Source organism: Euprymna scolopes, chromosome 36, assembly GCF_053919585.1.
Source record: "Euprymna scolopes isolate OS-2025 chromosome 36, ASM5391958v1, whole genome shotgun sequence".
Taxonomy (NCBI): domain Eukaryota; kingdom Metazoa; phylum Mollusca; class Cephalopoda; order Sepiida; family Sepiolidae; genus Euprymna; species Euprymna scolopes.
This window is the reverse complement of record NC_136517.1, coordinates 71,457,925-71,470,422: the sequence shown is the minus strand read 5'-3', so window position 1 is coordinate 71,470,422 and position 12,498 is coordinate 71,457,925. Positions and strand designations below refer to the sequence as shown.

At 31.3% G+C, this 12,498-nt stretch overlaps 1 protein-coding gene across 1 annotated transcript in view; it reads left to right on the top strand.

Moving 5' to 3' along the window:
- LOC145260580 (ribosomal RNA processing protein 36 homolog) overlaps window positions 1-12,498 on the top strand; it is a 35,296-nt gene that overhangs the window by 9,894 nt on the left and 12,904 nt on the right. Inside the window, exons 3-5 of the mRNA XM_080118857.1 lie at window positions 2,050-2,110; window positions 4,566-4,634; window positions 6,842-6,908. Coding sequence (XP_079974983.1) covers window positions 2,050-2,110; window positions 4,566-4,634; window positions 6,842-6,908 — 197 coding nt within the window. The remainder of the gene's footprint in view (window positions 1-2,049; window positions 2,111-4,565; window positions 4,635-6,841; window positions 6,909-12,498) is intronic.

Genomic DNA, 12,498 nt, shown 5'->3' with positions numbered 1-12,498 from the left:
GGATACATATGTGTGGGGTTGAATTTGATTGGATATGGCTGAAATTTTACAGGCTATATAAACAAAGAAGTCCATCTTGGTGGTTGAGTTTTATTTTTACGACCACAGGAAGCAATGTTATGACCAAGCAAAGTTGACAAAGAATATTTCAAAATTGATAAGATAAATCGGCATATATCATCCATTTTCATATAGATAATAGTTTCAGAATTATTTTCATGTATAATATGTAAATATTTGATAATTATTAATTGTATGAAAATTTCTTTAAAATGTTATCTTTTATAGAAATTAACAGATAAACAGCTCACTAAGCGCTAATGCTAACATAATGCGCTGAGCTGACTAAAGTATTCTCTTAAAAATAGAAAACTGTTTTTCTGCTTTCGTCTTATTAGTCATTTTTTATTCTCAGTTTGTAAATTTTAAAAAATTAATTTCAAGTTTTTCAAATTTCATTTCCAAACAATACTATATTGAAACAGGGTTATTTATGCCATTTTTTGCATTTGCTTTTTTTTTTCACATTTCTTTTAAGAAGTTTTAACATCGTTCGTTTTGCATCCCATTCGTTTTGTTTTTCCCATCACGTTCGCGTTTTCTTTTTTTTGTTGTTGTTTTTCCGATTTTAAGAAATTTTAACATCGTTCGCGTCATGTTCATTTTTTTTTTGGGGGGGGGGTCCAATTTTTTAAAGAAGTTTCAACATTGTTTTTTTTTATATAATATTTAAACAGGGTTATTACTTTGCTTATTCTTTTGTTTTGATTTTCCCCACCTCCGCCCGAGCACACACACCTCTAAACACCTGGGCAATGCCGGGTATCCCCACTAGTAACAAATAAAAGGTACTTGTGAACTTATACCACCATGCTGAAATAATAACGTTATTATTTAGAAACCTATTATTAACATGGGGAAGGAAGGGTGTTTTGTTAACTATTCTGTACTTTCACTTAACAAATAAAATATATCGTGAAACTTGAGTTTATTTTTAACTCATTGTCAAGACCATTTTTTCGAATCTGTTTAAACAAACCCGTTTTTTTTTTTTAACTGAGGATATCTAAATAATAATTAGGTGGTTCGATAAAGAATTTTATTGTGATGCATTTTGTAAATTTTTACTTTGTTTCCACCTTAACATTTTTCTTTAAAATGACTACCTTTTAAGGTTTTCAGGTATGCTGAAAACGAATATCGCATTTAAATTAAGTTGCTTTCCGGATATTAAGCAATGTCATTTCTTACATTATTGCTGGTGACCATCTTGGTATGTGTGTTTGTGCATAGTTTCTCGGGGTTGCGTTTGCGTGCTTGCGCATACCAAGATAGCCACCAGCGATAACATAAGAAATGACATTGCTTAATATCCGGAAAACTACTTATTTGCAGAAAATTTAAATGCAATATTTGTTTTCAGCATACCAATTAAAAAGCTTGGCCCCTGTCTGAATACACTTGATGTAAAATTTCAAATGTTTAGGCCAAAAATTGGCTGAGTAATCTGATAGAAACTGCAGAGGTCAATTTTTTTTTCTTAACATTTATTGTTTTGGGCTCAAATCAAATTAAAAGTTTGATCTATGTCCAAGTAACCTACATCAAAGATTGCAAGTCTTTAGACCCCAAATTGACAGAGGAGTTTGGTAAAGTTTTCAAAGGTCAAATCATTGAAAATACAGCATGCACTTGTAATGCTAATATATATGCATATAAAGTTAGAACCCAAATAAAGCTGAACTGAACTGCTAGTTAAGAAGAAAAAAGAAAATTTCTCAATATTATAGAAAAATCAGAATTGTTGAACAGCAATGTTTGATTGATAGGCATAGAATAATTAACATGTCTTACATCCAAACATATTTAGATTGTATTAATCTTTACACAGGAATTTCATTTCCATGGTAACTGACAGTTTCATTCTCATGTGATTGTTCAGTAATTGTTTCTGATAATTCCACAGGCATGGAATATGTTGCATATGAATCATTTTTGATAGTTGATGATTATGTTTTATGTATTTTGTTTCAATTTTCTTTCTTTCAGAATTGTCTGAAATGACATTTGAAGAGTTACAGAAATTCAAAGATAAAGTAGGAATTAATATGTAAGTTGTACTTGGTTTTGCAATTTCATTTATATATATATATATATATATATATATATATATATATATATATATATATATATATACATATATATATATAATGTGTGTGTGTGTGTGTGTGTATGTATATATATCTCGGTTTCATTGAATTTACATCTAGAAAGCTACAACAATACACTCATTATATAACACTCCAAAACTATCAAGCACTGTACATGTCTTATTAAATACATACATGGAAAGAACCAATTTGAAACCTCTCAAGAATATTCCTACAAACAAAAAGGATTATGTTTTGAGACTAATCATGAAGATTGAAGAACTTCTAAGGCAAATGCAATGGAAAGCATTTTTTGTACAAAACAAGAAGGATACTAGCATAACAGCTTCAAAAGCTTAAAGAGTACACAACTGGTACCATTGGAGAATGATATACAGAACCTAGAAAAACATATGGCATTCCACAAAAACAAAAATCTATTCCAAAGGAAACTGAATAATCTAGTCAGAGAGAGTGAGGTGTGGGGGGGGGTCTTACAGCATTATCGTGAAAGCAGATAAAACAAGAAATTTTTACAACTTAAGTACATAAGAATACAGAAACCTAATAAAGAAAAACCTAATAAAGAACTACCACAAAGAAAATAACACCAACTGAATCAAGATTAGGAGAATAAGGCTTACATTTTGCCTAAGGATCACAAACCAAACTCAGGCTTAATAAACTCTACTAGACTGGAAATTGGACAGATTAGCAAAAAAACTATTGGAAAACATTAATCTGCAAATTAAAGAGAAATATATCTTAAATCAGTGGATTGGCACCATAGTTTGGAAAGTAAGTGGCTTACTCGAATTACTGATGAGAAGAAATACATTTTCATTCAGTTTGACATCATGGATTACTGCTCATCAATTACAAAAGTGCTTTTGAACAAGCAATAGAATTTGCCAAAAATTCCACAAGCATTTCAAAGAAAAAAATTAATATTAAAATAATATTAATAACAATTAATATTATGAACTGTTGTATGACTCTTCTGATCAGTAACAGTGAACACTGGATGAAAAATAGGTAAAATGATTATTTTGATATGGCTATGGGATGTTGAATTCTGCTGAAGCTTCAAACAATTGGGCTTTATATATTGCATTATATCACGATGAATAACAACATCGAGATAGGTGATATAGGTTTATATATGATAGGTTAATGATAAAAACTCAACTAGTTCTAATGCAATAGGATTCAAAAAAAGCAATTCATAGAGAGATGAAGATTATGAGACTTAAAGTTAAAATCACTAATAACATTAAACAGGTTGACCTCTTAGACATCACATTTAATTTAGTAACAAACAGATATGAAATGTCAACCCATATATTCACACCCACAATCAAACTACTCACCTCCATAATTAAGCACATACCTAAATCTATAGAAAGCAGAATTAGCAACGATTCCTCAGACAAAGAATGCTTAATGACCACAAAAACATTTATAATACAGCACAAAGCAGCAGTGAATACGCAAATGTTGATATATACCAAAATATAGGAACCAAGATAAATACATCCAGGAATCGAGGTAGGAAGATTATTTGGTTCACACACCCTTCAATCTAGTGTTAAAATCTAAGATAGGAAATAAATTTCTACACATCAATAAGCATTTTCCACCGACTCATATACTACATAAAATTTTTAATGAGAGCACTTTGAAATTAAGCTGTAGCTGTACCAATACTGAATAGCAATTGCATAATCATGGACATTAATATAGAGTAAGTAGTAACTGTAATTGCAAAAGACCAGGAGAATGCCCATTACAAAATTGTCTTCCTGCCTTGGTGATATGCTATGTAAAAATATACACAGCCAAAAACCTAGGAATTAAAAAAAAAATCCACATAGAAAGTATCTCAATGACTTTTAAAGAAAGAGTTATGTTCATAAAATATCATGAAAAATATATGAAAGACACCTCAGTATCGCTACATTTCTGGAGAATAATCAAGGATAAAAAACATCAAAATAGAATGGGAGATAATTAGGAAAGCTAAAGTCTGTGAATCACTTAACTTTCTATGTTTTTTTTTTGTACCTGAATGAGAAACTTGAAATAATTAGATTTAAAGATAGGAAAAATATGTTAGATAGGAGACAATTATGAACTGTAAAGACTTAAAAAAACATATTAAGTAGATTTTGAATTGCAAAATACAGATCCTCTATAAGAAGCAATAATTAATATGGCCCCAATCCCTCCTTCCTAATGTCTTTAAAATTTCATTTTTTTTTTTTATCTATTTGAGCATGGGTATACTTTAAATACTGCCAAGTTTTTTTTTGGGGGGGGGGGAGGCTTAAATTAAATTCTCATTTTAACCCTGACAACTTTCCATTTTTCTTCATTATTTCATGTGATGATATTATTTTTATTTGTTGATTTTAGGTTCAACAAAATTTATCACAAAAATGGGAAGAAAAAGAAAAAAACATTTAAGAGAGAAAACAAAAACAGGTATTTTTTCATTTTTGTTATTTCTTGTTTTTATTTCTTTTCCTTTTTGTTATTTTTTGTTTTATTTCTTTTTCTTTTTTTGTCATTTTTTAAAAATATGATAAAAAAGTTTTGTCTATTGATGCAATAATAGCTTGATCACAAATACTGTTTTTCATTTTGTTGAAGAAAAAATATGATCGATTGTTGTGTCTGTGTATTTCTCGCTTCTGTGTGACATACACATTTTATTTATTTATTTGTTTTGGTTTACTATTAAGCAATTATTTATTAAAAGCAAAATTGCAACAACATAAAATAAAACGAATGTGTTAAAAAATCAAATTAAATATATTTAACTCTTAGGAGAGATAAAATTAATTCTCTGAACAGAAGAGTTTTACATCAAAGTTTATATCTCTTTCTGAAATTTAAGATCAAGATATAATGATATTAAACCTTATGTCTAGAATGTTTATTCCAAGTTTGATAAAAATCAATTACATGATTTTGATTCTAGAAAATGTCTAAAACTTAAAGATCTTAAAAAAGAAATTGAACTTCAGGTAATCTTGCTTAATTGGTATCTAATAACTAAAGATCAAATTTGGTTCAAATCTGAAATGTTTGAATTTTCAAATTCTCTTGAAAAATTTGGGAAATATTTTTTTAGAATTAAAAGTTGATTTTCTTTTCTTTTTACAAAATTATTTTATCAACTTAGGTAAAAAGAGTTGTGTAAAAGAAGCCCCAAACTGTTTTTATATTGGACATTTTCTTATAATTTTTTTACTTTAAAGTAAGCCAAAATATGAATGTCAAGAAATATGTAATTTTTTCACTGTTTATTTATTTTTTAAACTATTCTCTTAAAACTTTGTATTCTTATATAAAATTATCCACTCTTTCTGATTATGCAGTCAGATTTTATGTATCTGAAGCCATGAATTTTAAATTAAGATGTGTAAATTTTACTTGGTTAAAAACACTGGGAAGATAATTTATAACATCACAAAAAATGATGTCATCATTAAAATAGGTCATAGACGACCTATAACCCAAAATGTGGAATAGGAAAAACTTGATTTAAAAGGAACATTTTTCAAAGTCAGACAAAATTCTTTTAAACATGAAAAGTTAATATAAAATTGTAAATCTTTATTCAGAAAGAAAGATAAATGAAAAAGTGAACACTAATTTTGCTACTATTAGGCAGATGTTGTCTTGGATTTTTTAGAAAATATGTCAGAAAATGATTTTCAAAAGAAGAGTGGGGACTCTATGTGTTACATAAATAGGGTTGTCCCGTCCTCATGTAAGTAAGAAGTCAGACTAAATAAGTGAAAATGATATTAGGAAAAGGCTAGAATCGAACCCTGTTGGCAAGTGGATAATTGAAATCCTAGGAATGCAGTCCATTGTTTATTCTTTTAGAAATAACTAAATATCATTTATGTAAAAAAAAAAAAAATACAATTGTCCATTCTTTTAGAATAACTGGATATTAAATATGTCAGTTAATAGAATGGACAATGCAAGTTATATATAATGATTAAAAATAGGTTAGATATTTAACAATTAAAATTGGAAATTCTTTGTTTGCCAAAAGTGTGTTTGGGCAGACATATGTAAAATCCATGTGAAATTTAGTCACGTTGGTTAACAGCATACCTCTGATGTCACAAACAAAGGAGATTCTCAATATACTGAGACGAGAGTTTGAAGTTAAATGAGAAATCAGACAATCACAGTCATAGTCACAGACGAAAGTCGGACAGCAACTTAGTTAGAGCTGATCCCCTTAGAGGAGAAGGGAAAAGAGACCATGTAGTCGAAAAGGCTTGAATATCCTGACATCATCAATCGTCCAGCTGATGAAAATAAATTACCATCTATATTTTGTAGCTGCTGGTCTTTGTGTTGTCATTACTACTGAAAGGTAAATGTGTTTTGACTATCATCATCTTCTAAATGAACATTGTATAATCCCCTTCCAAGTAATGTGCCTCCACCATCATCAATAATGTCTCTCTCTGTTATAAATGTCTCTCACAGAATATAAATATCATTATCATCCCTGTTCTGAGTCCCCGTCATCCTTCAACGTAAACCCCCATCCCAACTACACAACATATGTATTCTTCCAGAAGACGGTAACTGCGTAGCATTAAATAACAATTATTTATTTGTTTCGGTCTTTGATTTGCATTTTTGTTCTGCCATTCCAGACCGATGGAGATGTCTTCTAAAAGACCAGTTTCCAGATATAGAAATGTGATACCTGTACCAAAAAAGGTGAATTTGTTTTATTATTTTCTTGAAAATACTTTGTTAAATTGTTTGGAAAATAATACCGTATTTCAGCACAAACATTTATTCATTGACGACACATTAAGCCAACTTTTTCATCTTAGTAATTTCATCCAGATGGTTATTGGATATTGTTGAAACACTGATATCAAGTGCTCTAGACATTTCTCTAACACTTTTTGACGTGGGTTTTTTTCAACAATTTATTTCAAACATCCTAGAGTACAACATTCTTTTCTTCATCTTCAAAACTCATATTATCATTACAGAATTTCTAACATCACTTTCATCCCTCTTGATCACTTGTGGATCCTTCATCCTCCCCGCTTTACTGATTTCTTGTAGGTCTTCTTCCCACGCTCTTTGATATCAGTAACCTCTAAGCAAGTTTTATGACCAAGTTTAAACTCACGCAAGAAATTCCTACCTTTTAGCCTTGGTTAGTGGCATTTTATTTGTAAAAACAAATAAATGCACAGTTTTGTATGAAAAATTGTAAAAACATCTTTTTTAAAAGTGATTAAAAATTTTGGTCATTACTTTCCGAACAGTTTACAACTGTGAATGAAAATGATTATTCAAATCTTGTGTTCATTTTTCTAACGTGTAGTCTATAAAATTTCATCATATTTGGTTTAACATCAGTTTTAAATGCTGGTATGTGTTGGACGACTTTTAAAAATTCTGTCTCTGGCCAGGTCTTTATTTATCTCTTTTACTCTCAAATCCTTATGACTTCCTCCCAAGTTTTTCTTGGCCAGCAGACCTTGCTACCTCAACTGTTTTACATCTAATAACCCAAAAACTTTAATCTTTTTTCACTGTGATGAAACCAACAAAGTCCCCTCTCTTGCAACATCTCCCTATACTGTCCAGGTTTAAGCTTCTTGAGGCCATCAGAAATAAGCATGTCTTTTAGATTTACATCAGACATCTATTGTATCATACTAATATCATTTCTCTCCATGCAACACATGTCCTCAATTCTCACTTTGCAGGTTTCACGTCCGTATTTCATCACACTGAATACACACTTCTCTTGGTCTGTTAGTTGGTAAGGGCAGAAGTTCCTTGAACTCCATCAACACCTAATTCTTTCAATCACATTAGCACCTGCTCCACCCTGTGCGTCAATAGTATAATCAAGGTAACAAAACTTGCCATCCAAACTTTTTTCACCATCTGAGTTCTCCATTTTCATTGTCCATATATTTCTTGCACATAAATTGGTTATCCTCTCTCAACTTGCCTATAATTCCACCGCACTTTTTGTGTATCAAATGCTTACAAGTACCACAAAAAAATTGAATTACATCACAAACTGAGCACTGGCTCTTTCTGGAAGATAGCTAACATGACAACCACTGATCATCACTTTGGTCTTGGTAACATTCATTCTCAGATGTTTACTTTCCATAGCATTTTTCCAAGTAGATTGTCCATTGTTTCACAGACAAGTACTAAATCATCAACATCCAAAATCTCTTCTGGTCAACCCATATCATATCATTTCTAACAACCCATATCATATCATTTCTAACAACCCATATCATATCATTTCTAACAACCCATATCATATCATTTCTAACAACCCGTATCATATCATTTCTAACAACCCATATCATATCATTTCTAACAACCCATATCATATCATTTCTAACAACCCATATCATATCATTTCTAACAACCCATATCATATCATTTCTAACAACCCATACCATATCATTTCTAACAACCCGTATCATATCATTTCTAACAACCCATATCATATCATTTCTAACAACCCATATCATATCATTTCTAACAACCCGTATCATATCATTTCTAACAACCCATATCATATCATTTCTAACAACCCATATCATATCATTTCTAACAACCCATATCATATCATTTCTAACAACCCATATCATATCATTTCTAACAACCCATATCATATCATTTCTAACAACCCATATCATATCATTTCTAACAACCCGTATCATATCATTTCTAACAACCCATATCATATCATTTCTAACAACCCATATCATATCATTTCTAACAACCCGTATCATATCATTTCTAACAACCCATATCATATCATTTCTAACAACCCATATCATATCATTTCTAACAACCCATATCATATCATTTCTAACAACCCATATCATATCATTTCTAACAACCCGTATCATATCATTTCTAACAACCCATATCATATCATTTCTAACAACCCATATCATATCATTTCTAACAACCCATATCATATCATTTCTAACAACCCGTATCATATCATTTCTAACAACCCATATCATATCATTTCTAACAACCCATATCATATCATTTCTAACAACCCGTATCATATCATTTCTAACAACCCATATCATATCATTTCTAACAACCCGTATCATATCATTTCTAACAACCCATATCATATCATTTCTAACAACCCATATCATATCATTTCTAACAACCCGTATCATATCATTTCTAACAACCCGTATCATATCATTTCTAACAACCCGTATCATATCATTTCTAACTAACCCGTATCATATCATTTCTAACAACCCATATCATATCATTTCTAACAACCCGTATCATATCATTTCTAACAACCCGTATCATATCATTTCTAACAACCCGTATCATATCATTTCTAACAACCCGTTATCATATCATTTCTAACAACCCGTATCATATCATTTCTAACAACCCGTATCATATCATTTCTAACAACCCGTATCATATCATTTCTAACAACCCGTATCTTATCATTTCTAACAACCCATATCATCAGAGCGGCGGTAGCACTCTCTATATAGGGATGGCCCGTACACGCCTATATACGCCTACAAAACAAAACTATCCAAATCTCAACTAAAATTAACTTATAAGTTTCAAAAAGCACATATTCTTACAGAGAAGCGTCTTACGAATCCAGCGAGTGTCAGAACGTCGGTTAAAATGTCAAAAGAGAGCAAAAAAAAAAAAAGGGTACTAAAATGGCCAATTGTTCTTCTTTCTTCTTTCTTATTCTTCTTTCTTCTGAGACGATGTATCTTGGTGTACGAACGGTCTCTGACAACAGTTCAAGCATCAATCGACTGCTCTTTACACGGAGAAGTGCAGTGACCCATCGCTTTTTAGCTAACTCCATAATTAAATAAGATTACGTGTAATAACAAGTTTTAAACACTATATACCCAATGTAGACAGACCACTTCGAACACGGAACTTCTCTCAAAAGGGCTCCAAATAATACACCGGATGCTCACAGACGTTCCAGTTTGCCAGTGGCCTATATTTCTTGGATGCTGAATATTTGAGGTGAACGTTAAAGTTTTTTCTTTAAACAGTAACCCACCAGTGTTAATGAAACCACGAAATCTTTATCTCAGTTGATCAAAATTGTTATAAGAGTAACCTATCAGCAAGTACGACGTCAAAAAACAATGTTATAAAAACAAATAATTCTTCAGATTTTGGACTGTAAAATATGTACAAAATGTCAATGCTGTGACCAGGATTCGAACCTAGGTTAGCACGGCCACAACGTGGGGTCCTAACCTCTAGACGATCACGGCTAACACTGACATCTGTCGCTCTTGGCAGAAAGACACATGACTACTGTCAAACTATTGAAAAATAAGGAGGAAACTTGAAATTCTCACGCATGCGCAAAAATACACTATAGCAACGATTGTTAAATGCAGCTGAATCTCTTCGCTCGCTAAGAAAAGTAGATCAGACCAGTTCTTCTAAGAACTCACCAAACGCCAAAGGAAATAAGTTAAATTAACCGCAAAAGAAACTGCAAGAAAGTCATCTTCTAAGAACTCACTGGAAGCTGACCAAAAAGAATCAAAATCCAAGCCCTAGCCACAAAAATAACTAGATATTGTGGCTACTATACACAATCTACTAATAAAAACAAGTAAGTTTTCTAAAATAAACTACAATAAATTAATCAAGTAACCTCACACTGTCACTGATTAGGACTTCATATAAAGATAACAACTACACTATTGGTGTATATACCGTTCCACACTTTAACTATTGGTGACGGGGCAGTATCTCAATTCTACGAGAGTTGTCTTGCTATAAGATAAGTGATATTATAGTAAGATACACATAAATGTTATATGTTTACATTTAATAAAAAATGCCAAAGTCAGCACATAGTAAAAAAGCTCAGAGAAATATAGACTATGAAAAAAACAAAGTCAAGGTATTATCTGAGCAAAAAGAATACTATCAGAAAAATGCTGAAATAATAAAAATTAAGTATCATGCAAATCCTGAGGTAAAGAAGATTTCCTCACGTGCTGACTCAAAAGCACGGTATAACAGGAATCCCGAGGGGAAAAAAACTGCCTCACGTGCTCTTTATAACAAAGAACCAGAAAAAAAGAAGGCTGCCTCACGTGCTGACTCAAAAGTACGGTATAACAGGGATCTCAAGGGGAAAAAAGCTGCCTCATGCACAAACTATTATAAATATAAATATCAAAAACTGCCAAATCTTTGCCAAAACGCCAAAGAATGAACCAAGAAAAATTTAATAGTGAAGGTATGAACATTTTAGAACTTTATAATACTTTAACTGTTTTATCAGAGAGGCGGTAGCACTCTCTATGTAATATAGAACCGATGGAGGACCAAGAGGCAACTCCTAAGGCCCAAAACCCAAAGACCTAAAACCCAGCAGGAAGCGACCTGCTACTAATGGAGGCGGCAATGAGCCGCCTCCTAAAAAAGACAATACTATCATGAATGTAAGTTTAAAAATAAGACTGTAAGTAAAAATACTAATTAACAAGAATAAAAAAGTATTGGAAATGCAAAAGGATATAGGGATGGTATGCCAAAAAGTATACAAACAAGATAGCTATGAATGGCTAGGCACATGGAAATAGAATTGCATCCAAAGTATAGCCCTATAACTTTTTACAACCGTAATGATGGCAGGGAATGAAGATTGGAGAAAAGCTATAGGGCTATACTTTGGATGCAATTCTATTTCCATGTGCCTAGCCATTCATAGCTATCTTGTTTGTATACTTTTTGGCATACCATCCCTATATTTCCAATGCTTTTTTATTCTTGTATCATTTCTAACAACCAATATCTTATCATTTCTAACAACCCATATCATATCATTTCTAACAACCCATATCATATCATTTCTAACAACCCATATCATATAATTTCTAACAACCCATATCATATAATTTCTAACAACCGATATCATATCATTTCTAACAACCCGTATCATATCATTTCTAACAACCCGTATCATATCATTTCTAACAACCCGTATCATATCATTTCTAACAACCCGTATCATATCATTTCTAACAACCCGTATCATATCATTTCTAACAACCCGTATCATATCATTTCTAACAACCCATATCATATCATTTCTAACAACCCATATATCATTTCTTACATATGTCTCAAAAGTACAAAATAAAAAATTTCATTTTCATAATCTGTTAATTTAATGCTGAAAACTTCATAAAACAAAATAGAAGGGAGAGATGCTATGCTATATTTTGGCCTTTTTTCTAATTTCTTTTTTTCTTCA